Source organism: Octodon degus, unplaced genomic scaffold (assembly GCF_000260255.1).
Source record: "Octodon degus isolate 3935 unplaced genomic scaffold, OctDeg1.0 scaffold00058, whole genome shotgun sequence".
NCBI lineage: Eukaryota > Metazoa > Chordata > Mammalia > Rodentia > Octodontidae > Octodon > Octodon degus.
The window spans coordinates 5,672,770-5,700,332 of NW_004524634.1; the positions used below are offsets into that span (position 1 = coordinate 5,672,770).

The following is a 27,563-nucleotide window of genomic DNA, read 5'->3' on the forward strand; positions in this document are numbered from 1 at the left end:
GCGGTCCCTGTGCTTTGCCAAGCTTGTTTCAAGTAGGTGCTTTAGAGCACTGAGCCATCTCTCCAGCCCGGTCACTATATTCTTGAGAGATATTTATTCTTCTGTAAGATAGGAAAACATCTGCCATACCTAGATTTGTGTTATGAGACTCAAACAAGATTAAACACATAAAAGTATTTTATAAAAAGAAAGCCAGGAGTGGTGACAGACACCTGTAATCTCACTACTCCCATGTTTAACCCTAGCTTGGGCAGCTCTGCAAGGCCTGTCTCAAAAAGGGCTGAGAATATATATAGCTCTGAGTGAAGCCTATTTCCACTTTTTGAAGGGTGGAAAAAAAATGAAATAAAAGTACCGATGCTACAAAAATACAAAGAATTATTACTGGCAGAAGGCCAGCTAGTACATACCTTTTTTTTTTTTTTTTTTTTTGACAAGGTCTCACTATGTAATTGAAGCCAGCTAGCCTTGAATAAACTATGTAGCCCAGGCAGGTGTGAAATTCACAGCAATTCTCCTGCCTTAGAAGCTTGTGCCACCATGCCCAGCTGGTATATAAATCTTACAGTAAAATTTCTAGACAATAAATATTATAAGGAGATACAGATAGGAAAAATATGCACTGGAAAGAGGTATTCAACTATATCTCAAATCACGGCATTGTTTCTTTGCTTGGGGGGAGACAAGGTCTTGCTATGTAGTTCAGGCCAGCCTTGAACTCACTATATGTAGTCTAGGCTGGCCTTGAACTGACAGCAATCCTCCTGCCTCAGCCTCTTGAATGCTCAGATTATAGGCATGAGCCACCACGTCTGATGCATAGCATTGTTTTGTCTACTATTTTGCTATGTGGAGAGGAAAGGCCTAGAAAGCATAATAAGTTGTGCACTCAGTATGAGACAAAAATAATTCTGCTTGAAGAAGAGTAGCTTAGTTGAAGTGAAAAATTCTAAATGAGTTCTATTACACTATAAGCCTTTTAAAAAAAGTCCACAACTTCTCTTTATGATCCACTTGTCTTTAGCTTGTGGAGTCAAATATTTACTGAGATATACTAGGAGGAGGGTATGGATAGACAGGAAATTTAACATGAGGCAGAGACAGATGGACTTGTTCCAATAAAAACAGGAAGCTAGTCTCGTTCCTCAGCAGTAGAGTGGCATAGTGAAGCTATTTTAGGAAAATCAAACTGGTGGCATGTGCAGGATACAATGGAGGCAAGAGCAACTTGGCAAAGATGAGATTACAGCAAGGAGGCTGCTGAAATAATAAACATGGAGTCAGGAGGAGCTGAATGAGGGTCATCAAAGAAAAGAGGTTAATGCACAAAAAATACTGGAAAATCTCAGCAAAGGCCAGGACAGACCTGACACAGGAAAAAGACAGCGTGTAGGCTCTGGAGACAGGCCTGGATACAGTTCTGGGTCTCCTATTTCTTCATCTATGTAACCCTGGGCAAGATATTTAACCTTCTGAGCCCCAGTTACCTCCTTTGCAATGAGAAAAATAATACTACCTTACAAAAATGCTGTAAGACTTAAGCACTGAGAAAAATACCTGATACAAAATAGGTGTTCAATGTATTTCTGATATCTCCATCATTAATGCAATGGTGTATCAATGATGCTTTGTATACAGGAGAAACTTGAATGCTGTTAGGAAAAATGGGTAGATGAGTGAATGTTTATTTAGTAAGTGAACAAGTGAACTGGGGCATTTTCAAGCACAAGTAACGTAAGAATGATGGCTGAAACATGAACAGAATTTGAGCAACAGAAAGGGAAACTGAGCAGCTTAGAAGAGAAAAAAATAGCAATGTTCTTATAGCCTTCCCTAGGGCAAACCTATGCCTACTAACCCATATATTTCACTATCCCCTTCAAATATGAACTTGTGAGATCGGTGATGACAAGTAGTTATGAAGTACAAAAGGGTATGGAGAGCAGGTACAACTTTAATAAAGAGCAACATGAGAAGTCCTTACAGTGATGGAACTGTTTAGAACTGTGTGTGTTCAGAACACTAACTATTGATGTCAGTGTCCTACTTGTGATACTGTACTATAGTTCTGCAAGACGTTAGCTACTGTGGAAAACTAAGAGCACTGCAATCTCTGTACTATTTTTTTTTTAATTATTTATTTATTTATTTTAACATTTATTTATTGTGTGTGGCCAGCTCAGCCCACCTGGGGGCGGGGCTGGCTGGCATGTGGTGCTGGGGGTTCGAACCGCGGTCCCTATACTTTGTCAAGCTTGTTCCAAGTAGGTGCTTTAGACCACTGAGCCATCTCTCCAGCCCCTCTGTACTATTTTTTATAACTGCATGAAAATATATTAGCTTAAAATACAGTATTTCCAACAAAACAGATTTCATTACCTTTGTTCTATTGGTGATAGAACTGAGTCTCTGAAGTCAATTGACTTGCCCAGGTATTACAGCCAAAAATGGCAGGAAGGAATATCTGACTAGCTGTACGGCTAGATGCCCCTTCCATAGCACTGTAGGCCCTAGCCTAAGTCCCACAGCACTCTTCTGAGTTATATGTTCTCAGGAAGAACAGAGATACTCTAGAATTCTAATCCATTTTCCTCCTCCACCACATTAAGTACTACTAAAATATCTAGGAATAAATGGGAAGAAGAGGGAAAAATCTTTGTATGTGGCAAACAAGTTACCATTGAAAACTTCAGAAAATGACAGGGAAATAAGTAGACTTTGGGGTAAGGAGAAACAAGTAGAAAGCTTTTTTTTTGTTTCTACCATTTCTGTCTGGCCAGAACCATTTCTGCCTTGCTTTTACTGGCACTCCAACATCCCCTAATACTTTGATCTCTTGTCTCACTTCACCAAACCTTGATCCTGGACTAGTGGTATCTGTTTTGTGTGATTCCACTCCTAAAGGAGCTGCTCTGAAGTCCAGTCTGACAACAGGACAAAATGTACATCTTTGAAAGCATTAGTAAGGAAGAGATAAGTATGGGTGTAAACCCATCAAGGTTAAGGCCTAAGGGAAAAGGTCTGCAAAGAACGGAAGGGGTGAAGCTCGATTCCAGAAATCCCTTTCCAGATGTCCAGGAAAATAACATGTACATAGCCTTTTGTTCCTATGTCTGACTCCTGGATCTTTCATACAGATTGATAGGCCCTAAATGGACTTCCTTCACCTTTCCAACTCTATTATTGCCAGAAATGTCTGCAGCATATTGAAAATCTGAATAAAGGCTTGCCTACTCCCAAAGTGTCCCACTCCCCAAAATATACCCAATCACTTCCAGGTCCAATTCCCAAGTCAGAAAGGAAAGCTACACATTACACCTCACTTATCTTCAAAAAAAGAACCTCTATAGGAATGCAAGAGGCACTCAGCCCAGTATTCAAGAACAGCAACACTCCCAATAACAACAGGAGTCCCACTTAGCCTGTTTTTAAGTTCCTTTTGGTTTCTTTCCCCAATCAACCAGCAAGTTCCTGGCACTAGGACCCTGCAGGCAGGGAATCCTGAGCCTGCGCTCTAAAGAGAAAGATGCACCATTTCACAACTTCAGCAAAAGCTAAAGCAGCTAACAAAGCCACAGCCACCTCGGCTCTGCTAGGCTCTGCTAGGCTCTGCTGTTTGGCAGCTCACCGGGGCCACTCCCCAGAAGCAGATCACTCTGTCTTTTCTCTTTTTAAACCCACGTCATCATTTGATCATAATGGAAATCAATCTCCTTGAACCACCATGCAAAGGTGTAACCATGGCAACCTCAAGAGGAAGGACACAGAGATGATGCTTCAGTGGCTGTAGCAGAAAAAGGTAAGCTCATTTGTCTCCATCCTGTCATCCCATCATTGTCTCCTTTCACTTTGGTCAGGTGTACACCTTACCTGCAAATCCTGTCTATCATACCCACTGGGAAAACACATAAGGTGAGTTAATAATCATTTTATTATGTAAGCTGTAAGTCTGTCTAGTCCCATAACTTTGTGGTAGAAGAAAATTTCTTTTTCTGGGTGATGATGATCACCTTTTCACTATACAAGGTGACACAGTCTTAGCCTGCAATACCTGACAAATGACTATCAGTCACTAGTCTTTCTGGTCAAGAAAATCACTCAAGGATTTCAGAGTTCCCCTGTGTACTTGCAAAAGGCTGGCAGCCAACACTGGCCCCAATGCTCTACCCATCCACGCTACCATGATGCCGAGTAGCACACTAAGTCACTCCTTAGCAGCTTCAAGATTAAAAGCTGGTGGCCGAGATTAAATTTCTGGCTTTTCTGATAACTCCAAAGAAGGAATTTCATTTCTGCACAGATTTAACAAACATAACTAGTACAAAGCTTAAATAATCCTTCATGCCTTAATTTCCCCTTCTATAAAATAGGGATAACAGCAGTATTTTTCTAAAGGGATTGTTACTAAAAATCACATAAGAATGCCAGAAAAACACTTAAAACCATACATGGTATGAAGCCCTCAATAAATGTAAGCCACTGTTATTGTGAGGAACACTAGGAAAAGCCTAAAAATCTAAGACTTCTGTTCAGAGTATGGATACTCTTGGAGTTTTTGCCTCGGTTTTGTTATTTCTTCTGAATGGCTGTTTCAAGCTTCCTTTACAAGTTCCTGTTTCTTATGAAGCCCACACCACCATCTCCACCCCAACAACTACAAGTACCATGCTGAGAAAGAAAATTCAGCCTAACAAGTCAGATTTTTTTTTTTTTTTTTTTTGTTAATATAGATATATCTGCACCATCAAGGTCTTTCTTCCTGAATTCCTTCCTTGCTCCCTTTCAGGCCCACCTCCCAATCCTCTGAGGACCTGAGTTAGCAATCATCTTTTTTCTTTTTTTTTTTTTTTCTTTTAAAGTAACTTTTTATGTATTTATTTATTTATTTATTTGTGTGTGTGTGGCCAGCTCAGTCCACCAGCGGGCTGGCTAGCATGTGGTGCTGGGGGATTGAACCGTGGTCCCTATGCTTTGCTAAGCTTGTTCTAAGTAGGTGCTTTAGACCACTGAGCCATCTCACCAGCCCCAATCATCTTTTTTCTAATGGCTTCTTCTAGCGCTTCTTCTCTATTGGCTCTTACATAGCACTAGGAAATCATGCTCAGCTCTCTTATATTCTAGGGAAAACTGTCTCCAGTCCCTGCTTCCTCTTCCACAAGCACCCACCATTGTTCTTCCCTTCTCTGCCAACCTTCTCACAGTGAGTACAGGCTCCCTCCCTATGCATAGTTCCCGTTTACAACTCAAACCACTGAAATCTCCCTGTCTCCACCACTCCACTGGAGCTGTTCACAAAAAGTAAGAGTCCTGGTGACCACAATCAGAATCACCCAACCTCAAGGTGCATTTTCCAAATTCACTCTACTCATCCCTACAGCAACTGGAACTGCTGCTCCCATTCCCTGGAATTTTCTCCTTTCTTGGTATCCTGGGCAAAATTTTTTTTTGCCTTATACAGTAATCCCTCAGATCTCATCTGTCATATCCACCTTTCTATGAGTATGGCTGGGACAGTACATTCATACCCACAACTTCAACTCACACACCTATCAGCCCTAGGCAGACATACTCTTCTGAACCTCAGGCTCATATCTCTACCGGTCTACTAAGTGCCACACCCCCCACAAGTTTCAGATAACCCAAAATGTTCTAGCTCTTGTATCTCAAAGGAGGTTCCTTTCCTGTATCCCCTCTTTGCTCCTGGCACCACCACCCACACAAACTAGAAAACTGAGTCATCCTCAACAACTCCGTCTCTCTTATTCTTAACAACCAGCTAGTCATTACTTGGGTTAATTCTGTCTCTGAAATTGCTCAAATGTGTCCCCTCCTGTCCATCCCATCAGTCTAATCTTTAGCTCAGCATTCTGTCCAAACTACTCTTTGTGTATGTGTGTGTGTTTGTGCGTGCCCGTGCGCGTGCATAGGGGCCAATGTGCATGCACACACGCACTTGCATGCATGCATACATGCATGGCTATATGGTGGAACTGGGGACTGAACCCAGAGGCTTTCTCTGAGCTATATCTTCAGTGTTTTGTTTTGGTTTGGTTATTTGGGACAGTCTTGCTAAACTGCCCAAATCTGACTTGAATTTACAATCCTCCTGCCTCAGCCTCCCAGAATACTGGGATTACAGGCCTATACTACTTTGCCTAGCCCCAACTGCTCTTATTACAAGTCTCCCCAAATCCCTGATCCAGATTCTCCTCCTTTAGTCTATCTCCACAATTAGCATCCCAAAATACAATCATCACTCCCTGTCTTTAGATTCCTCAGTGGCTTCTTTGCCACAAAACTGAATCTTCTTAGCACTACTAGACCACAGAAACCCTGGCATCACTATGAACCAATCACAGCAATCATCTCTCCTTTGATACCAAAGTTCTTTTATAATCTAGACACTTGGATCTGCTTATCTTTCCCCTTAAGCCTCTGCAAATGTTACGAGTGTCACTAGAACAATTCTCTCTCATCCTTCAAGACTCAGCTCATAATTACCTCTTTCCTGAAGACTTTTCATGCATAACTAGTCATTCTTTGCTCTGCCTTTACACTGCAACTTAGAAAAAGCTCCACTATGAAACTGTATCTACTTTACTGTATCATGATTCTTCCAGGAGAGCATTTTATCCATCTTAAATATCTAACCAACAAACATGTGCATTGTACTGTGAACACTGAACAGAAGCTTGTACCAACACTTGGCTTTAGGCGTAATATGGCACTGACTTTCTCTGAGAATAGCTGCACCCTTAACAACCACTACCAGTGGTAGGAAATTAAGTCATTCAGTCTCTGCCTCTGTCAATCTCTCTCTGTCTCTCTGTGTGTCTGTCTGTCTCTGTCTCTGTCTCTCTCTCTCTGTCACACACACACACACACACACACACACACACACCATTAGATATATACCCCATTAGATATAGCTCTTTCCTTTCCAGATAGAAGACTAATAAACTAGAAGTTTAGGGGCAGCACCAGGTACTAGGAATTTGGTGATGATTCTCAAGAGAATCACAGAGAGGGCTCTAGACTAAGTGCAGATCTTCTAGGGAAACAGTTTTAAGACTTTGAGGATCCATTCTGCTTCAGTGAAGCCCCCAGGAGGTGTGAAGGTTGGTACACAGTCAGAAACTCAGACTGGATACTAATTTGATCATTATCAGCCAGGGTCAACTGATACCAAAAGGAAAATGGTGCCTGCCTCACACACACATAAAAAAGGCATTGAACGAAAGTAGACTCTTCAAGATGGTAAGGGCCTTAGATAGATTTGATTCAAGTCACCTCTCATCTCTTAGCCATACAAAGGATACTGAGATCCCACTTTGCATTTCCTTTGGATGAGGCAGATAGTCCAAGCCCCCTAGAAGGATCTAGTAACTATAGACAGGCCAAGCAATTGGGAATCACCTACTACAATCTCTCCCAATTTGTAACCCTAGGCAGCCACTAGCAATGATAGAGCTGGCAGAAAAAAACTTAAGAGTGGTAGTTGTCAATGGTGTTATGATTCTCCCAACTATTCTGACTTTCTATAACAATTTCTCCTTTGTACTGCCATAGCCAGTCAATCAATTCTTGCTTAATACTGCCTCCAGCACCTTTCCTTTCTCCACCATTACCAATGTCATCATTTTGGTCTGCTATTCAATAGCTGTTTGGTGCCTTGTCTGCTGTTCCGTCTATATCACAAGATAATTAAATAAATGACATCAGACTCATGAAAAGCTCTATGATCTGGAGCCAAGCATGGAGGCACACGCCTGTGCTACCAGCACTCTAGCAGTCTGAGGCAGGAAGATCACAAACTTAAGCTCAAACCTGAGTGATTTAGTGACTGAATGAGACCATGTCTCAAGAAAAGGGGCAGAACGAATGTAGCTTAGTGCAAAGGCCCAGATTTAATTTCCAGAACTGGCACGCGCACACACACACAGTTTTGATTTGTAGTATTGTACATAAAAACAAGGCATTATTGTTATCATCAAACTAAGTCCTCTATTACAGGTAAGGGAAACCTGACACTGCCTCACTTTCAGCCACAGAAAGACAAATACATCCTCAAAAATATTGCTTTGTCCATATAATTCTTCTGCTCAACATTTTCCCCTGACATCTCATCTCTTTAATCAAACCAAAATCCTAGACCTGACAATATGCAGTCTCATCTCTGCACCATTTTGGGCTACTTAAGATGCATCTTCTAGCCATGTAAGCCACACCCACACTTCAAAATCCAGTTAAAGCCCCATTACATACAGAATAAGGACAAATTTTAAAAAGAAATTTCTTAAACATGAAGGGGCGGGGGGAACAGCTGTCATCTTAAACTTAAGAGTCAATTTTTTTTTTATTTTATTTTATTTTTTTTTTAACAGTATTGGGACCCAGAGCCTTTGCACCAGCTACAGTCCCAGCTCTTTCTTACTTTTTATTTTTGGAGAGGATTTCACTAAGTCATCCAGGCTAGGCTTGAACTTATCATCTTCCTACCTCAATCTCTGAGTCTTCTGGGAATACAGGCACATGCCACCATGCTGGGTTAAGGGTCAACTTTTACAAAGAGGGATTTTGTTTGTTTGTTTGATTCCAAAAAGCAACCTAGAACCAGCAAGATGAAAGTTGCAGAAAAATATTTCAGCAACCTGAAAAATATCCTTATTGTGCCTTTCCAGGAACCCAATAGGATGCTTTATATCTAATTCCTCATTATTTGAAATGTTTAAGCCAAAGCACAAAAGTTGGTAAGTTGACAATAATATTTTACATGAAATTCAACTATCATAAGGAAAACTGGATGAGAACTACTGTGTTTTAGATCCAAAAGGAGCTTTAGAGGCATCCTGGTCCAGACTCCTATTTTAAGGCCTGGACAGATGAAGTGACTCACCCAAGGCCACAGTTTATCTGGAGAGCAGAGAGCAGAACATGATCTCAACTTGCAATCCAGTGACCTACACCCTTACTACTGAAAGTGGGGTCCATAGGCCAGAAACATTAGCATCACCTAGGAACTTATTAGAAATTTACAACCAATCAGAATCTGTGCTTTAAGAACACTTCACTAACACTAGAAAAGTACTAACCCACAATCCCCTTTCCACACAGTGAATTTCTAATCCTAAAACTGCATATCCCAGACTGCATCAGACATTAAACTGAGGCACCACCCAATAAAATCCAGTATGGATCTCCTAGCACACTTTGGGAAACTCTTCATATATACCTACAGCTGGCTATTTCTGATACATAACATTAACATATTGAAGGCTCTAAAATAGTCTGCAGTACAGAAAACGTTAACTGTGAATTTTCCAAACAGGTTTGAGCACCAAATGCTAAACAGCAACAACAACGTTCTCTCTTTTAACATCCTACAGCTTAGGTTCTGCTGGTACACAGGCAAAGAATGTCAGTCTCCACCTGATAGCTCTTAGATGCTCAGTACTCTAAGCAGACATTCCATAGAAGCAAGTGATCATTAAGAGCTTGCTGTGCACGCCGCAACGAGGGCAAGTTTCTAAATCTTTGCCTCTTTTAAAAACAGCCAAGTTACTCATCTGTGTGATTTAGCGGTGGTCCTGCCTGAAGTCGACAAGGATGGGCAAGATGACTTCACGACCCCGAAGAGGGAGTGCACACACCACAAACCCGTGTCCAGGCTTCCACGCCTGAAGCTTCTTTGATTTCTTTTTTTCGTGTGATATAGATTTCTCAATCATGTGCCAAGAGGAAACCTGTGGCTCAGTATGGGTTTGCTCCCGGGAAAGGAGAGGACCTGAGCAGCTCCGGAGGACTCTGAGGCGCAGGGATTCTAAGCCCAGGCGAACACGGCCAGGCTGAGGCGCTCAGGTGGGTCGGACAAGCCCCGGGGCCAGCGCGCTGGCGGAGCCCCCAGACCCCCGCGCGGCCCACCCGCCGGCCCCCGCCCCGCACACCTGGCTCGGTGCCGCGCCCCAGGCCGGCGCGGAACCCCTAGCCCGCCGCGGTCAACTTCACAGTCGCAAGGAAGGTGGCGGGGCAGACGCTCCGCGGGGTCGCCGCCTCCGTACTTGTCCTGTCAGGGGCCTCGCGCCCACCTCCGGCCCCGCCGGCGACCGACGCCCAAGACCCCACGGGCCCCGCCCCGCCGCCTCGCGCCCCGCCCTCGTGGACTGCCCTACTAGCCGCCCGACCCCTACACAGCCGCTCCACCACCCCGCTCCCAAGAGGTTCAGAGGCGCTCTGCATCAAAGGAACATGCTACTGTTTCCACAGTCTTGCCCTGGCTGAGAAGTGCGCATAGAGTGCGGCTAGGAAGCCATCCATCAGGCACCAAGCTGGACACCTGAGGAGGAACTTGCGCACGCGCACTATGCCCGAGAAGCCGATGAGGACCTTGGTAGAGGAGCGCGTCGTGGCGAGCGCCCTCTAAAGGCGAGAGGGAGACTGTGCAGCGAAACTGGGCGACAAAATCTCTTGAATGTGAAATGGCTAGTTATTACACTAGCAGAAAATCGTATTTCGAAAAGTTAAAAAAATGACAAAAGAAGGAAATATGGAAACAAAGCTTTTGTTAATAGGGAGTGGTTAAAGGAAGGGTAAGGGAATAGAAAAAATCAAGTTATATTATGGACTACTGGACTCTTAGAATATTTTGCTGAGTTAACATATCTATAATATTCAAATAACGGAACTAAACAAGAAAGGGGATACAGATGAATGTCCATTTTGTATCTGTGTATTCAAAATAGGATAGATATATAGTTACATTCTCTTAATGAATAGAGGGATTTGTTCTAATGGTGTTTGTAAATAGGATATCATGTCTGCATCTTGTACAGCAATTAGCCACTAGGAAGAATGTATGCAATGTGTTAATTATTGAAACTGTCCTACCAATTTGATTTGAAACTGTCTCATTGCTATTTGTTTCTCAATAAAATTATGGCAAATAAAGTGAAAAAAAGAAACTAAAAATGAATGAGAGAAATACAAAAAACTGAAGGAAAAGGCAAAATATGCAGAACTCAATGTGTTTTATTTTTCAATGGCTATAACACTTTATCCTAGATAAGTAAATTCTAGAGATTTTCTATCATCTGATTTAGCACTTGTTCATACTGTACTGTACCGTGTACTTCAAACTTTACTGAAATAATACACTTCATGTTTACTGTTCTTAACCCCAAATACTCAAAGACAAACAAATCAAAACTAAACAAGATACAATAAAACTTTGGATGGTTTGGATATATGCATTAATTTAATTATGGTGATGTTATCACAGGTGTTTCATATGCTATAATTCACCAAATTACATACATTAAATATGTATAACTTCAAAAAAATCAAGTTATATCATGTACAGGTCATGTGTATCTAAAATCTTCGTGGCACACAGAATAAATTAAAATTAAAACAAAAAAGTCAATAAAATCTGATTAAAAATAAATGGTATTTGTTAGCTGGAGAAAAATATACCTTGCTACAACTAGTATTATTAATCATGTGGGGCTGCAAGCGTCCGCAAGCCTTTATGATAGGAATGTAAAATAACAAATTTGTGCGATGGCATTTCACACTTTTTTTTTTTTTTTAAATGGGCAGAGTTTATTGCCCAAGACAGCACTGGCTGGGGTGATCAGCGCCCAGCCGGCCAAGGCGCACACAGGGCCCGGCGGTCAGCCTGCAGCAGGAGGGGCTCAGTCCGCGCGTCCAGGTGTGGGCCGGTCTTCCGCAGGTCCTGCAGCGCGTGCTGCACAAACTCGAACGCTTGGCAGCCCGCGCACGGGCGGCTCTGCGCGGGGACGACGCTCCGGACCGAGAGCTCCTCGCGGCGCCTAGCCGCGCCACTCAGCAGCAAGAGCAGCAACGACTTGGCAGCGGTAGCAGGGACCGGTATGCGGGCGCAAGGGGGCTATGGCCGAGGAAGGACCCGGGCCGCCCTGCAGCAAGAGGTTCAGCGACACAGGCCCGCTGCTCCAGCCCACGGGCCTCACCTGACACTTTTACATTAATTTACAAATTAACATTTTGACCCAATGCACCTTCCCCCACCCCCCATAACCGAGAATCGAACTCGGGCCCTTGCCAGGTAGGTGCTTATGCCGCTGACCTATATCCCCTGCCCTCTTAATGCATCCATTTCTAATTTAACTTAAAGAAATAATCGACCAAGTGTGCAAAGATGTTGGGAGAGCAGGATTTGATGGACGGGGGTTCAATTTACAGACGCAGTTTACTAGCTGTGTGAGATCATGGGCTGTTCCCTTAACCTCTTGTCTGTTTGGTAAAATGAGAATGTTACATGACAGCATCTAGCTCATCAGGTGTTGTTAAATGAACTCAGCGACTCTCTCAGGAAGCTGAAAGAACCCGGCATCGTAGTGCTCACCTGCAAAGCCAGCCTTTGGGAGGCTGAGGCGGGATCACCACCAGCTCCGGGCCAGTCTGGCCTACACAGTAAATTCAAGGTCAGCCTGAACCATGAAGCAAGACTATGTCTCAAAAATAAATAAAACCCACAAAAGCTGAGCATGGTGGTACAAACTTGTGGGAAGGACTGCCATGAGCTCAAACCAGCCTGGGCTACTTAGTGAGTTCAAGATCATTTTGAACTGTATAGTGAGATGCTGTTGGAAACAAAACAAAATGCACACAAACAACTACCAAGAAAGAAAAGCCTCTGAGAAATTACTTATACCATATACACTTATAATACAACAGTGTAAAATGAACACAAAGCATTCACATGTTAGCTGTTTTTGTATTGACTAATTCTGTATGCAAGCAGAGCATCATGTACAGGTTACTGCACCACAGGTATGTTATTACTGTTGTTTTTTTCCCTTCTTTAAAAGTCTTATTTCAAGGGCTGGCCAGATAACTCATTGGATTAAAGTACCTGCTTAAGCAGATGCATGGACTGGGGTTATATCCCCGCATGCCTTGCCAGCCCTGTCCCTGGGGCACGCTGAGATGGTTACTGAGACTAGGGGTGGTGGCACAGACACACACACACACACACACACACACACACACAGACACGTGCATGCACATGTATGCCTGTAATCCCAGTGCTCGGGAGACTGAAAACAGGAGGATCCCTTTGAGTCCCATCTGTGTAGTGAGACCCTGTAGACCCTGTACTAAATACATTAAAAATAAAAATAAAACAAATAAAAGTCTTATTTCAGTATAATGACTAGGCTGAACACAGATTCATTCTGATAATGAGGCTTACACACAGGGAGAAGCAATAGTTAATGCCATGGACACTTCTCCCTCCTCCTGAAAAGAAACGCAACTAGCGGCCTCACTGACAGGGAACCAGACACACATGACCATGGGATACCTGCAGTCCACGGTGGCCCTGCAGCAGAGCTGCCTGGACGGAACCTAGAACCCTGCCAGCATCCGCCAGGGCAGGAGCTCATGAAAGAGAACGAGAGAGGTGGAAGCCACCAGAGATGCCCAGCAGGTCAGGTGTCCGAGCTGGCTGGAGGAGGACCCGCTGCCCTGGTTCCTCTGCCTGAGAGAAGCCCAGATAGGACAAAATCATGCACTTTCTTCATATATCTTAGGGCTCTTTCTAAATAGAGATCCTGGTTATTCATTTTCTTCTGATGCATAGAACTCCATGGCATGGGCACGTGAAATGTATTAACCTGTTTCCTCTACTTGCTACTTCACTGCAATTGCAACAAAGATGTTGTGAACAACATTGCAATGAATCACTCTGAAAGATAGTGAATATTGGTGGGATACATCTTGGTCAGATAATAAATAGATCCATATTTTTACTAGAAATCATCCCTATGCCCTTAATGAAAGAGAAATGGCATGAAAAAATAAATTTAAAGGCTTTAAAAGCACTGTACACTCATATTTATCATTATGATAAAATATGCATAAAATTTACCATTTTAACTATTTTTTCAATGGACAGTTCATTGGTACTGATTGCACTCACGTTCATGAGCAATCATTACTTTCCACTCACAGAACTTTTCTCATCTTTCCACGCTAATACTCCATATCTGAAACATATTTGCTCCCCATTCTCCCTTCTCCTCCCCCAATTACTACTATTCTTTCTTTCTTTCTTCTTTTTCTTTTTTCGTATTTTAGGGAAGGGTTTACAGGGTGTTCAGGGTCTCACTACTAAATTGGACCCTAGTGATCCGCCTGTTTACAGCCTCCCAAGAGCTGGCATTACAGGCACGCACCACCCCAGTCTCAATTGCTTGTCTCAGGGCACCCTGGGGGTGGGGCCAGCAGGGCAGGCCAGGGGACTGAATCCCCAGCCCTTGTGCCTGCTTGCAGGCGCTTTAATCCATTGAGCTATTTTGCCGACCCTGTTCTTTCTCTCTCTGTGAATCTGACTATTCTAGATATTTCATAAAAATAGGATCACACAATACTTGTTCTTTTGTGTCTGGCTTATATCTCAGAGCTTGACATCTTTACATCTCATCCAAGTCATAGCACATGCTAGAATTTCACTCCTTTTTAAGGCTGAGTTAATATTACATTGTATATAAAAATATTACATTGTATAAACATGTCACTTTTTGTTTATCTATTTCTCTTTTAACAGACCTTTGGGGTGTCTCCACTTTCTAGTTACTGCAAATATGCACACATTTTTAAAGCATAAATAAATATACTACTCACTCCATCCCCATTATGCTTACCCAAAGCAACTTTTTCTTGGGAAGCTCTCTCTCTCTCTCTCTCTCTCTCTCTCTCTCTCTCTCTCTCTCTCTCTCTCTGGAATCTTTTTGTTTTGTTTTGAACTATGTAGTCCAAACTAGCCTTGAACTTACAGCAATCCTACTTCAAAGACCATCCCCCACCCACCCCCACACTGGGATTATAGATGTGGGCCATCACACCTGGCTCCAAAGCAACTCAACATGCCACATTTTTCTTTTTTTTTTTTACAGTTCCAAAATGAGTCTCTGGAAACTTAAGCATTTTAAATGCAAACAGCAGCTTCCTATATAGGTACACTGCACTGAACCCTGCTTTCCTCCCTGCTAAACATTATATCATGGAGGACAGAAAGTCATCCACATGAACACACATTGACAACCATGCCTTCTTTATATTCATTTCCAAGTGCCCCATCCTTCTGAGTGGGTTTAGCAACTTTCCATGGATGTGCTGAGTTTTTTTATATAAAGTTGCCAGGCTTCAGATGGAAAAGAAGTGCACTACAGGACTGATCCAAATGCTTCTTGGTGCTAAGGAAGGGGGGCCTCACCCCAGAGTGCGCTGCAGAAAACAGAACATCTGTTTGCATCAGAATGGAATCCTAGGGTTGACCAGATAATTCAGCGGACTAAAGCACCTACTTAGGCAGGTGCAGCCATCGACTGGGGTTCAATCCTGGCATGCCATGCCAGCCCCACCCCTGGGGCATGCTGAGATGGGGACTGAGACTGGGCGTAGCGGTGTGTGCCTATAATCTGAGTGTTTGGGAGGCTGAAAACAGGAGGATCACTACCAGCCCTATCTGTGTAGCAAGACCCTGTAGACTCTGTACTAAAATACAAAAACAAAAAGAAAAAATATATATAATCCTAGGTATTATAGGACATAGGAAGGAATCAAGAGGGAGAAACCTTCCCCACGGAAAGAACAGTATTTTCCAAAAGGATGTGGGTTTTCCCATTAAAAAAAACTTGGAGATAGATAGATAGATAAAAGGCAGAAAGAAAGAAAAAAAAAAAAAAAAAAGGCAGGTGGCCAATCAAAGGTGAGCAAGCCAGGTATGGAGGAGGAGCACTGATACAGGGGAGAGGAGGTTGTGGATTAGCTGTAGCCAACACTGTCCAAGAGGCAAGAAATGGATACAAAAGACATAAACAAAAAAGGTAACTCTAGAATTTAAGAAATTCAACTGTTACTTTTTTCACTGACGATGTGATGACCTGCAAAGAAATGCCAAAATAATCTGAAAATTATTAGAATTGATAAAAAATATTTAGGAAGGTGGATGTATATAAAATCAGTATGCAAAAAAACATTGCATTTCTATAATAAAAAATGAGACCCTGTAGACCCTGTACTAAAATACATTAAAAAATTTTTAAAATAAAATGGAAAATTATGCAATTTTAAAAATCAAATTGATTTTTTTTTCTTCTTTGTCTTTTTTGGGGGCATTGACACAAGGTAGCTCAAAGTGGCTTCAAACTCACTATGTAACCCAGACTGGGATTACACCCATGTGCCACCACTCAGCTTCAAAACAATCTTACTAATAATCAACAAAAGAAATGCATAACACAAAATTATAAACTCATATTTGAAGATACAGTAAAGGTAGCTTTTAAAATGTGAGATATAGCACATTCTTAAGCAAGAAGAATTAAAGTCACTCGGAAGTTAGTTATCTCACATTGATTTAAATGTTCAGAATAATTCCAATCAGTGTTCTAGGAACTTGACAACAAATTAATAAATGTCTAAAGAATAGAAGAAATAGCCAAGAAACTTCTAAGTAAAAAGAAGGCTGATGAGGGTGGAGAATTGTACTTATTTTTAAAGTCATAGTAATAAGGCAATATGATACTGATGTGATGATTTTTAAAATGTATCAGCATGCTGGGCATAGTGGCACACTGCTGTAATCCCAGCACTCAGGAGGCTGAAGCAGGAGAATCACTGAGGCCAGACTGGGCTACAAAGTGAGTTCAAGACCAACCTGAATTGCATAGTGAAACCCTGTCTCAAAAACACTAAAAAGGACCAGCCAGATAGTTCAGTGGACTAAAGTGCCTGCTTAGGCACAGCGCAGTGGCTGGATTTGATACCTGGCATGCCATGCTGGCCCCACCCCCGGGCGCGCTGAGATGGCAATTGATACTGGGTGTGGTAGCGCGTGCCTGTAATCCCAGCACTAGGGAGGCTGAAAACAGGAGGATCACTACAAGTCTAATCTATGTAGTGAGACCCTGTAGACCCTGCAGACCCTGTACCAAATACATTTTTTAAAAAAGAAAGTTAATAAGGAAGAAAAATGGACATATCTAAAAGATATAGGATATGTATTTATCCTCTGATTCAGGAATTGCGATCAGAATAAATAAAAAGGACATGTTGAGGATTATTATCATCAAATTGTAGAAAATCAATGGCAAAGACAAAAATCTAAAGGGAGTAAGAAAGGAGAGGCAGAGTCTCTGCAAAGTGACTACTAGATTAACATCTGATCTCTCCATGACAATAACAAGGGCCAGAAGACAAATATTACCTTTAACAGGAGAAGAAAAAATGTCAACTCATAATTCCTTGACTAGCAAAATGATCTTCCAAAATTAGAGGTGAAACAAATACCTTTCTAAGCAAATAAAATTAAGGAAGTTGACTGTCATTAGATCCACCAGTTTTGCACTGGCGCATTACAAATTCAGTAATTTAAAACAGCACATTTGGGCAACCCATTAGGTACCCTCCTGTTCTCTTAGGAGCAATTACTATTCTCCATTCCTATTCCCTATTCCTTTACTCCAGTAAAATTTCCTCCTCTAAAAAAAAAAAAAAAAAAAAGGACCAGGGAGACAGTTTGGAAATCTAAGCCGCTGCCTGGCAAGTGTAAGGACCTGGGTTCGATCCCCAGTACCCATGCCTGCTGGCCATGAAACACCAGGCTGGCTGTGCCAGCCACTGAAATAGGTGCACACCTATTATCCCAGCAGTGGGGAGGCTGAAACAGGAGGATCACTGTGAGTCTAAGCTGCATAGTGAGACTCTGTACCAAATACATAAATAAAAGAAAAAAAATTTAAAACAGCACATTTATTAACTTATTGTTTCCAGGGGTTGGTAACGTGGGTGCAGGTTAGCTGCGTCCTGGGCTCAAGGTCTCCTCAGGTTAACATCAAGAAGATAGCCAGGACAATGCGCATGCGTCGGGACTATGGTACTCCCAGATAGCCTCATGACCAGGAGTTGGAGAAACCACACTAGGCAAAGAACTTGCACCCAGATCAGGAGTGAAACTCATTAATCAGGGTGATGTAGCTCGAGAAATCTGGTCAGAAGATATCATCTGGCGAGATGGCTTTTCCCAAGAGGATGCCAAAAGATGCACGGAGGATGACACAAATGCTGAAGAGGGGAGGCTACAGAATATGAGTGAAGAGTTATAAATCAGATGCTGGAGTCTGCCTTCCAATATGTAACCACAATTTTGATGATATTAAATTTTTTTCAACTAAATAAATAAGTAAAATTGATTCAAGCCATATAGAAACAGCCACTGTCGACACCAATGCTGGGCGACTGGCAATTCAGGGTACCACTGCCCAGTGTTGTGCCTCTTCTCCCCCAAGAGATTGTTTATCAGATATCACAAGACAGAGAAACCAAATCCTTTGCCATTGATCAAGCCACATTCATTCAGGTCCTAGATTACTGCCCGATCAATACTACTTAACAGCTCCAAGCCACAGACTCAAGTCTTTACACACAAAAAATCTATTTCTGTGGGAAGATTAACAGTTCTGTGGTTGAGCGTTGGTTTAGTTACTAGCAGACCCAGTACCCTCCCCCCTTCCCCCAGGCCGTGTCTGTTTCAGCTAAAGCAGGGGCTCTGGTGTCCCTCACCAGACAGAGGTTTAAGCCCCTGCTGTCAAAGCCAACATTCCTGCAACTTCAGTGGTTCCGAATGTTCTGATTAATCCAACATTAACTGGGTTCAAAAACATTCTTATTACCACTAATATGATATCACAAAATACTGCCAGTGAGTTGTCAAATGCATTGAAAACGAAGTATGAAGATGATGTGTCAGGTGTGGTGGCGCATGCCTGTAATCCCAGCACTCAGGAGGCTGAGGTGGGAGGATGGTTGCCAGTTCGAGACCAGCCTGGGCTACAAAATGAGCTTAAGGCCAGCTGGAGCTGCATAGTGAGAGCCTGTCTCAAAAAGATCACAAAAAAAGGATGATGATGATGATGATGATGATGACAACGACAATGATGACGATGATGTGGTGACTATAATAATTTGTAGCCTGCCTGATGCATGTAACATGCATACTTGGTCCTGAATTCTTTGTACTGAGATTAAGTATGATGGGTGTTTTCAAGTTGTTTTAGAAACTGTAACTAGCCAAAATAAGTGAGACCAGAGAGGTTACCTCAAGGCCCATCCATTTATTTCAGACACAGATGGTGGGGTTTTTTCCCTACAGGACTACCCCATTCAGGTTTCTTATCAGCCTCCATGTTAAACCTGCAGTCCTTAGAGATTAACCAGGATTCCCAGCTGCTAAATTATGTGAACTAAAAGTTATACCAAACTGAGCAAGGCTGGGGCAACCTAATGAGAGCAAAAACTCAGTTTTTGTTTTGTTTTCTTTTTTGTTGTTTTTTGAGAATCTTGCTATGTGGTTCAGGCTAGTCTTGAACTGAAGCTGGCCTCAAGCTTGCAGTGATCCTCCTGCCTCAGCTTCCTGGGTGCTGAGACTACAGGTGTGAACCACCACTCCCAACAACTGTTTCTTGTACCAAACCCTCTACCCCTCGCAACATTTTGCAGCAATGATCATCTATTGGTCTGGCTAAAACTAACAGATATGTGAAGGAAGGATGGGCTCCCATACCCCCTTGCCAGTAGTGTTAGGGAGGTCACCAAGCAGTAATTTTGTCGGATTCCTAATGCTGACTTCTACTGACTGGGTTCCCCTGCTGTGTGACACAAAGTGTGTTGGGAGTTTGATGATGCACTTCTAATGTCAGTACTCTGGAAGGCTGAGGATCACAAGTTAAAGCCTGGCCTGGGCAACTCAGCTACTTACCACGATCCTGTCTCAAAATATAAATATAGACAGACAGACAGACAGACAGACAGACAGTCAGACAGATAGGGCTAAGGATATAGTTTGATGTAAAGGTCCTTTTGTGGGGGCAGGCCTCTGGGGGCCAAGCCACAGGAATTAGTAACTAACAAAGCTACAGAGAAAAGAAGACAGCGCAGAAGGTGAACACCCATCTTGACTTACCTTAGTGAAAAACTGAAAGCAGATGGGTCCCAACATAGAGGCAAAGACTAGCACTAGGCCTTCTGGGATGTGTGTCAGGGATGTCCTGAGAGGAGACGAGAATGTAAGTGGTGGCTGATAGAGAGGCTACTCTAAGGGAAACAAAGTCTGGAGGATGTGTTGGGATTCAGTAGAAATACCACAAGGCCATACACATGCAAAGATGGGACAATGAGGTTTGAGGTTATAACTCAAGAAATTTTAGGGGATTGTATGGATTGGTGTTTCAGCAGGATGCACACGCTTTGTTGATGTCTGTTTGGGGGTCCTTGTACTAGAAAGGAGACTCCAGCATTGTGTGAGGAAGCAAGTCCAGGGATATACCATGACTCCAGTGTTGTTTACCAGCAGGTGTATCTCAGGAACCTTCTACAGATGCTGCTGAGCAAAGGGAGGCTACAGAGCTTTGTCCACCTCTCCAAGTAGCTGGCAGTCACTGCTTAAGGCTGCCTTAAGCTAGGTCAGTTCACACCCATGCACCCACATCCTGGAGGTGAGAACTGCACTGGCTCTGTGACAGGCCAGCTCCAAAATCTCCCCAGTACCTCAAGGACAGCAGTTTCAAAGTGGGCTGATTTGGGTGATGATTAGAGGGCAATGGAACTAGGAGGATGAAGGTGCTGACAGTGGATGTTGACCTCCTTTCTCCCCTCCCTGTTGGGGGCAGAGTCCTCTAGCAGTGACAGATGGGAAGAACACTTGCCACTGTTGGTCCCCATGTTAGTGCAGTCTCCCCAGGTCACATGTGTAGCTGCTGGAAAGGTCCCTGGGATGAGATCCTACCAATGTTGTCCAAGCAGGTGAACTAGAGTAAGAAGGAAAGAGCCAAGATCACAGGCCAGGGTGCTGAATGGCTCCCATAACATAGCAGAGACTACTAGCCGGCCATCAGGATATTCAAGTGGGGAAAAAGAGGAGCAAGTCAAGGCAGAGTGGGCACTAGCAATGAGGCAAGTGTGGAGCTTTAGAAAAATTCAAGAAGGTATTCACTCTCTCATTTGTTTAAGTTTGAACCAGAGAGTGAGCTCCCTAAATGTTGTACCCTGGGCATATGATTGCTTCATCCTAGTCCTTGCCAAAAGTCTGTAATCAAGAGGCTCAGGACATTCTTGAGCCCTGTATAGGCCAAATCTGTCTCCAAAAGTAAAACCTGGATAATGTGAACTGATTTAAACTCCAAGAACCATTGAAGCAAGTCAAGTTTCTCAAGAATCACTCTGCGCCTAAGAAGATCCATCCTCTCCCTCCTCTGTCTGACAGGAGAATGCTGGCCCTACTGAGCCAGATCCACTTGGAGCCCTTGCTCTGTTCCTTTCCATGGGGTGGCGCTGCTGGAATGCCCCTGGGGAACAGCCTTGGCCCTGAAGCCTAGCCCCAGACTCTGGCCACTGCAGTCTTTATTCTATCTTTTTCTAGGCCTGGACAACTGCTCCTTCTGGGATTCATAGAGAGGAGGGATACCGTTGGAAGAAACTGACAACAAATTTCACTCAATTTCTGAGAGAACTTGGTGTTTTATTTTGCATAGGCAGGGGAAGGTCCTGTTCACCCTGGCAGATGTTTAGGACTCAGAATCACGCACAGACTTATAAGGAAGCAGCCATGCTTTGGGGGTAGCCTTCACTAGCTCTGCCCCAGTCATCTGGGGCTTGGGCACACCTGTCTGGAGGGCATGCTGGTCAACTGAAGAAGGTGTGCCTCCTTCTTTGGGCTCCTCCTGGGGGACAGCAGATCTGAGACGGACTTGGGTACTCTGGTTCCACATGCTCACACCAGGAGCCAGTTTCATGGCTTCTGGCTGCACCATGGGCTTCCACAGCATCTGGGATGAGGCCTCAAGGATCCGAGGTGCCATTTGTGGCCATCCAAAATGCTGATCTTCCTTGTCAGCAAGCTCCAAGCCCTGTGGAGGCACCCGGGTCCGGCCAGCCCACAGCTCACCCAGAAGCTCAGCTTCCCCCTCGAAGCCACTTGGCCAATTGGCACTGGGCCATGATTTAGGACTAGGGCTTTGAGGAACTTCAGCCAGCGTTGGGTGCTTGGAAAGGAAGTGGGTCCCACGGCTGGGAAATGGCACCTTTGACCTGGAGGATGGCCGGAGTGGGCCTACGTTTAAAGCGGGGTCTGGGTCTATAGCACAGAAAGGAATGTTAGACTGGAGAGGCAAGAAAGCTGCTAAGGAAACACGGTCACCAAGCCCAGGACCTTGAGGTCTGCCACTGGCCTCTGTCTTTCCGCGCCGCTGGCGCCCCTGGAAGGCTTCCAAGGGTTGAGATTTAGAGTCTGGGACCATGATCTCAGTCAAGGAGTGCACAGAGTGGTGGGAAAACCCTGCAGCGTCCAGACGCGCCTTGAGGGCAGCCCAGGAGTGAGGCACATCTGAGTCCCACAGCTCGGGAGACCACACTGACTCAGAGGAGCTGAGCACAGTGAGGTCGTCCCCAGAGAGACAGGACAGGCCCCAGGGCATGCTGGGCATCCCCTCTGCAGCTGCATCCAGCTGGGGGGTGCAAGAGGAGGGGTCTGTGAACAACAAGGAGTCCAGGGTCTGCCCACTGTCTGCAGAAGCCTGAGGGCTGGCTACTTGGGATGGCTCCAACAAAGAGTGGGGACCCTGGACACACATGGCCTCCCCGGACAGCTGCGAACTCCTATTCAAGGACCCAGCCAAGTACTGATTTGTCGCCTGGACGCCAGGTTCCGGTAAAGTCCCTCCAGGCCTTGCCTTCTGAAGGAGCTCGGGTGTGGTCAGAGAGCCAGGGGTGGCTCTCTGCTCTGGAGACCGCTCTTGGGAGCCTCTAGTCAGCCACAATCTTCCTAAAAGATTCCGGTCCGGGTTCCCAGGGTCCTGGGGGAAACAAGGTGCAATGAGAGAAGGGAAGGGGACCTGAGATCTCAGTGGAAGGAGCCTGGGGGCTGGGCTTACTTGGTCCTTGTCCTCCTCTACCTCTTCCTCTTCGATTTCCAAGTCCTCCAGACTGTCGAAGTCAGGCGCCTGCACCACGGGCACCGCGCCCTGAGCCCAGGTGTCTGTCACACACGCCTGTGGCTCCTCATCCTCACCCCACGTGGGGTCCTCGGCCATTGCGTATTCACCCTCGTCACGGGCTAAGAAGCGCCACTGGACGATCTGCAGCATGGCCTCCCGGGCCTGGTTGACGGTGAACGGGATGCACTGTGGAAGCCACGGAGAGGCTCAGCAGTCCGCAGGGCGAGGGGCGTGGGGTCCGGAAAACCCAGGCCCCGGCCCACCTGCTGGTTCAGGTAGACTTGGAAGGCAGAGTCCATGACACAAGCTAGCAGGTCAGCCAAGATGTCGCCCACCACGTCCTCGCCCTCCTCAAGCACCAGCAGCGCGATCCACTCCGCCTCGCTCAGCCGCCCCGGGACGATGTCCACCTGTGGCACCGGCACCGTGGGTGGGCGCGCCTTCTCCACCTTGGACCGCGCAGCTGCGCGGTCTCGAGCCGCCCTCTGTGGGGATGAAACAGAGCTCTCAGGGCAGGCAGCGGAGAGAAGCTGGAAGGAAGCAAGGTAGGAACATAGACTGGGCCACATTTACTCTAATGCCACTGGCCAGGCATGGTGGCCCATGCCTATAACCCCAGCATTCAGCAGGCTGAGGTGGAAAGATTGCTTGGAGTTTGAGGCCGGCCTGGGCTAAAAAAATAAAAAATAACAACAAAAAATATAGATAGATAGATAGATAGATAGATAGATAGATGCTTTTTAAGTATGGGATATAAATAATTTATATTTTTTTTATACCAGGCTTAGTAGGCTTTTCTAACAGCCTACTAAGCCTACTCTACAAAGAAACTGGAGCTTGATGGGACTTGGCCATCACTTGCTTGAGAGAATACAGTAAACCCAAGCTATAAATCTCTAACTCAGTGGCTCCCTGCTATTTACAGCACTAAAAGTACAAAGTTCTTGAGTTCAAAGTAGAATAAGTGCTTCCCTGGCAAGCGCAAGGGCCTGAGTTCAATCCCTGGTGGTTCCACCAAAAAAAAAAAAAAAAAGCAAAAACCAAAAAACTTGAGAATAGTGAATCAATAAGCACACTGAAACTATTGGTGCAATTTAGTCTCCTGCATTTTTTAACCTACTTTTGTTTTTTGTAATACTGGCTGGCATTGAACTCCTGGAGATCCTCCTGCCTCAGCCTCCTGAGTGCTGGATTTATAGGTTTGTGACACCATGTCCAGCTTACATATGTATTTTTAACTCCCATTTGATGTAATTTGATCAGGATCACACAAATAGATAGTATACTCAGAATTCATATAAAAGTCTGTGGTTTGACTTTATCCTGCCTGCTAAACAAAAACATTTTCAACAAACAAAAAAAGGATAAATATCTTCAAATATATTAAAAATTCAGCCTGACAAGTGCAAGAACCTGAGTTCAATCCCTGGTTCTGCCCCCACCAAAAAAAAAAAAAAAAAAAAAAAATTCAAAAGAGCTAGGCATAGTGATGCAAACCTATAATCCAGTAGGCTGAGACAGGAAGGCCAGTTGAAAATTAGAGGCCCCATCTGAGTTATTAATAGATGACTATTAATATTTGAAAAGATCGCCAACCTTTTAAAAATATCAAAATATGCAAACTTAATTTAAATTCCAATTTTTAGGTCATCAAAGTATAAATTATTTTCAAAATAAGGATATTCAGTGGTAGTGATATTTTGCTAAGGTACATACTGTGACACCATGCTAACAGGAATTGGAGGTCATGGGAATATTTTTGGGAAGTCATGCAACAATATGTATCACGAACATTAAAAATGTTTATGATGCTGAATCTGTGGTACATGCCTGCAATCCCAACTAGTAGGGAGGCTGAGGCATGAGGACTGCATGCACAGACTGTGAGAGCTTGAGATTCACTGGACAATATAGCAATATTCTATATCAAGAGGAAAAAAGAGAAAAGTATTTCTCCTTCTCAATCTTGCAATTTCAGTGCCATAAATACATCCAAAAGGCTTATGTTAAAATAAAAATAAAAAAGGTATACTCTAGCACCATGTACTAAACTAAGACTCAAATGGATCAAAGATATATATATATATGATAACACAAAAACACTGTGCTGGGAGATAAAACAGGTACAACTGTTGAAGATATAGGCATATGCTAGGACTTTCTGAATGGGACCCCAGTGGCACAAGAAATTGTACCAAGAATCAATAAATGGAATCATATCAAACTAAAGGAAACAACAGATCAAGAGACAACCTGCAAAATAGGAGGAAAAATTACCAGCTATTTTTCAAAGTCTGATATCTAGAATATATAAAGAGCAACAACAACGAAAAGACTTCCCAAATAAAAGACCCAGTCAAAACATGGGCAACTAAAATGAACAGACGTTTCTCAAAATGAGTGCAAATGGCCAATAGACACATAAGAAAATTTCAAGATCTCTGGCCACTAAAGAAATGCAAATTAAAACAACACTGAGATTCTATCTTACCACAGAAATAATGGCTCTCATCAAGAAGTCAAGGGCCAGGGACATAGCTCAGCGGCTTAAGTGCCTGAATGGCAAGTGCAAGGTCTTGAGTTCAATCCCCAGTACCAAAATAATGATAATAATAATAATAATAATAATAATAATTTTAAAAAGAAATCAAATAATAACAAACATTGTGAGGCTGTGCCCGGAGGTTTAGGAGGAACTCTTCTGAACTGCTGGTGGACAAAACTAGTAAAACCATTCTATAAATCAGTATGGAAATTCCTCAGAAATTAAAACTATGAAATTTCATTTGATCCAGTTATTCCCCTTTTAGTTATCTAGAAGACATTCCAAGCCAAAAGAGTTAAGATAGTACCTTAGAGTGGTACATGCATACCCTTATTCTATCCTATCCTATCCTATCCTATCCTATCCTATCCTATCCTATCCTATCCTATCCTATCCTATCCTAATTTTGAGACAGGTCCTGCTATACAGTTAAGGCTAGCTTTGAACTCACGATGTACCAAGGCTAGCTTTGGTCTCACTATGCCTTGAATTCACACCAACACTTCTGCTTCAGCCTCCTCAGTGCTGTGACTACAGGCATGTGCCACCATGCCCAGCTTGCATACCCATATTTATAACACCACAATTCACACTAGCTAAATCTTGAAAGTAGTTTATGTGTCAACATATGGATAAAGAAAATGTAGCACTTGCACAAAATGGAGTACTATTCTGCTATAAATAAGTATGGACTTGAGGCATTTGTAGGAAAATGCATATACTCTAAGACTAGAATGTTAAGTGAAATAAATCAGATATGCAGGTTTACATATCACACGGTTCCCCAAAAATGAGAAAGCCAAAATAAATAAGCAGCAAGATAAAGGATAATAGGAAATAGGGAAATAGGTCTTTTGCAAGGGGGAAGAGGACCAAGAGGTGGGAGGAAGGGTGAAAAAATGGATGAAAATGAACTAAGATGTGTTATGTATGTGTACAAAAATCCCACCATGAATGATTTAATTATGTACTACAAAAAATGAACTAATAAAATGTAACATTTGAAAACACAAACACACAGATATATATATATATATATATATATATATATATATATATATGTATGTATTCCTTTAGTGTTACTTTTAATATACTAGCTGGAGTGTTATTTATAATAGCAGATTATTGAACATATATCTAAGGAACAATAGATGGTTAACTATGCTACATCTAAATAAGGAATATCATGTAATGATTAATCTTTTTCTTTTTGGCACAGGGTCTCACTATGCAGCTCTGGTAGTGACCCTCCTGTCTCAGCCTCCCCAGTGCTTGGATTACAGGGTTGCTCCACCATGCCCCGTTGTGGTGACGGCTCTGTGGCATGGCATGTGGTGCTGGGTATTGAATCTTGGTCCTTGCAGTTGCCAGGCAGGCACTTAGACCACTGAGCTATCTCCCCAGTCCTAAAATAATCTTTAGAAACAATTTGCAACAGCGTATGAAAATATTCATGACGAATTTTAAGTCAAAAGAACAAGATAGAAAATAGCACAAATTAAACAACACCCTACTCAGCAATCAATGGGTTACAGATGAAATTAAATAAGAAATGCAACAATATATATAATTCAATGAAAATTCATCCACAACTTATCGGAATTTATGAGATGTGATGAAAGCACTTCTCAGAGGGAAATTCACAGCTGTGAACTCACACATTAGGAAAACAGAACAGGAACAAATAAACACCCTAATGCTGCACCTCCAACATCTAGAAAAGGAAGAGCAAACCAAACTCAGAGCCCAAAGATGGGAAGAGATCATAAAGATTAGAACAGAAATTAATTTAATTGAGATGAAGAAAACAGTTCAAAGAATTAACAAATCAAAAAGCTGGTTCTTTGAAAGATTAAATAAAATTTATAAGCCCCTAGCCAACCTCATCAAAAAGAGGAAAGAAAAAATTCAAATATAAGCAATAAAGAATGAAAAGGGTGTAACTACTATAGACCCAGTGGAAATTCAGAAGATTATCAATAGCT

The 27,563-nt window shown here is 43.2% G+C and overlaps 2 protein-coding genes and 2 pseudogenes across 6 annotated transcripts in view; 1 reads left to right on the top strand and 3 right to left on the bottom strand.

Moving 5' to 3' along the window:
* The window catches only part of Dctn1 (dynactin subunit 1), a 33,534-nt gene extending 23,397 nt beyond the window's left edge, over positions 1-10,137 (bottom strand). For all 3 annotated transcript variants that reach the window (XM_023718364.1, XM_023718363.1, XM_023718362.1), the window contains exon 1: positions 9,945-10,137. The gene's annotated coding sequence lies outside the window, so the exon portion shown is untranslated. The remainder of the gene's footprint in view (positions 1-9,944) is intronic.
* Positions 10,138-11,629: 1,492 nt separating this feature from the next.
* LOC111817468 lies at positions 11,630-12,052 on the bottom strand (annotated as a pseudogene). The gene is made up of 2 exons (XR_002821657.1): positions 12,046-12,052; positions 11,630-11,933 (listed from the first exon to the last, which is right to left on the bottom strand). The product of XR_002821657.1 is annotated as a neuropeptide-like protein C4orf48 homolog pseudogene (transcript).
* Positions 12,053-13,333: 1,281 nt separating this feature from the next.
* LOC101570017 lies at positions 13,334-19,290 on the top strand (annotated as a pseudogene).
* A 2,272-nt stretch (positions 19,291-21,562) lies between these two features.
* The window catches only part of CUNH2orf81 (chromosome unknown C2orf81 homolog), a 15,966-nt gene continuing 9,965 nt past the window's right edge, over positions 21,563-27,563 (bottom strand). Inside the window, exons 2-4 of one of the 2 annotated variants that reach the window (XM_023718455.1) lie at positions 23,297-23,518; positions 22,971-23,195; positions 21,563-22,892 (exon numbers count right to left, since the gene is read on the bottom strand). In XM_023718455.1, coding sequence (XP_023574223.1) covers positions 21,606-22,892; positions 22,971-23,195; positions 23,297-23,518 — 1,734 coding nt within the window. In that variant the 3' untranslated portion in view covers positions 21,563-21,605. Of the gene's footprint in view, positions 22,893-22,970; positions 23,220-23,296; positions 23,519-27,563 lie in introns of both variants that reach the window. The other variant, XM_023718454.1, reaches the window with a different exon arrangement.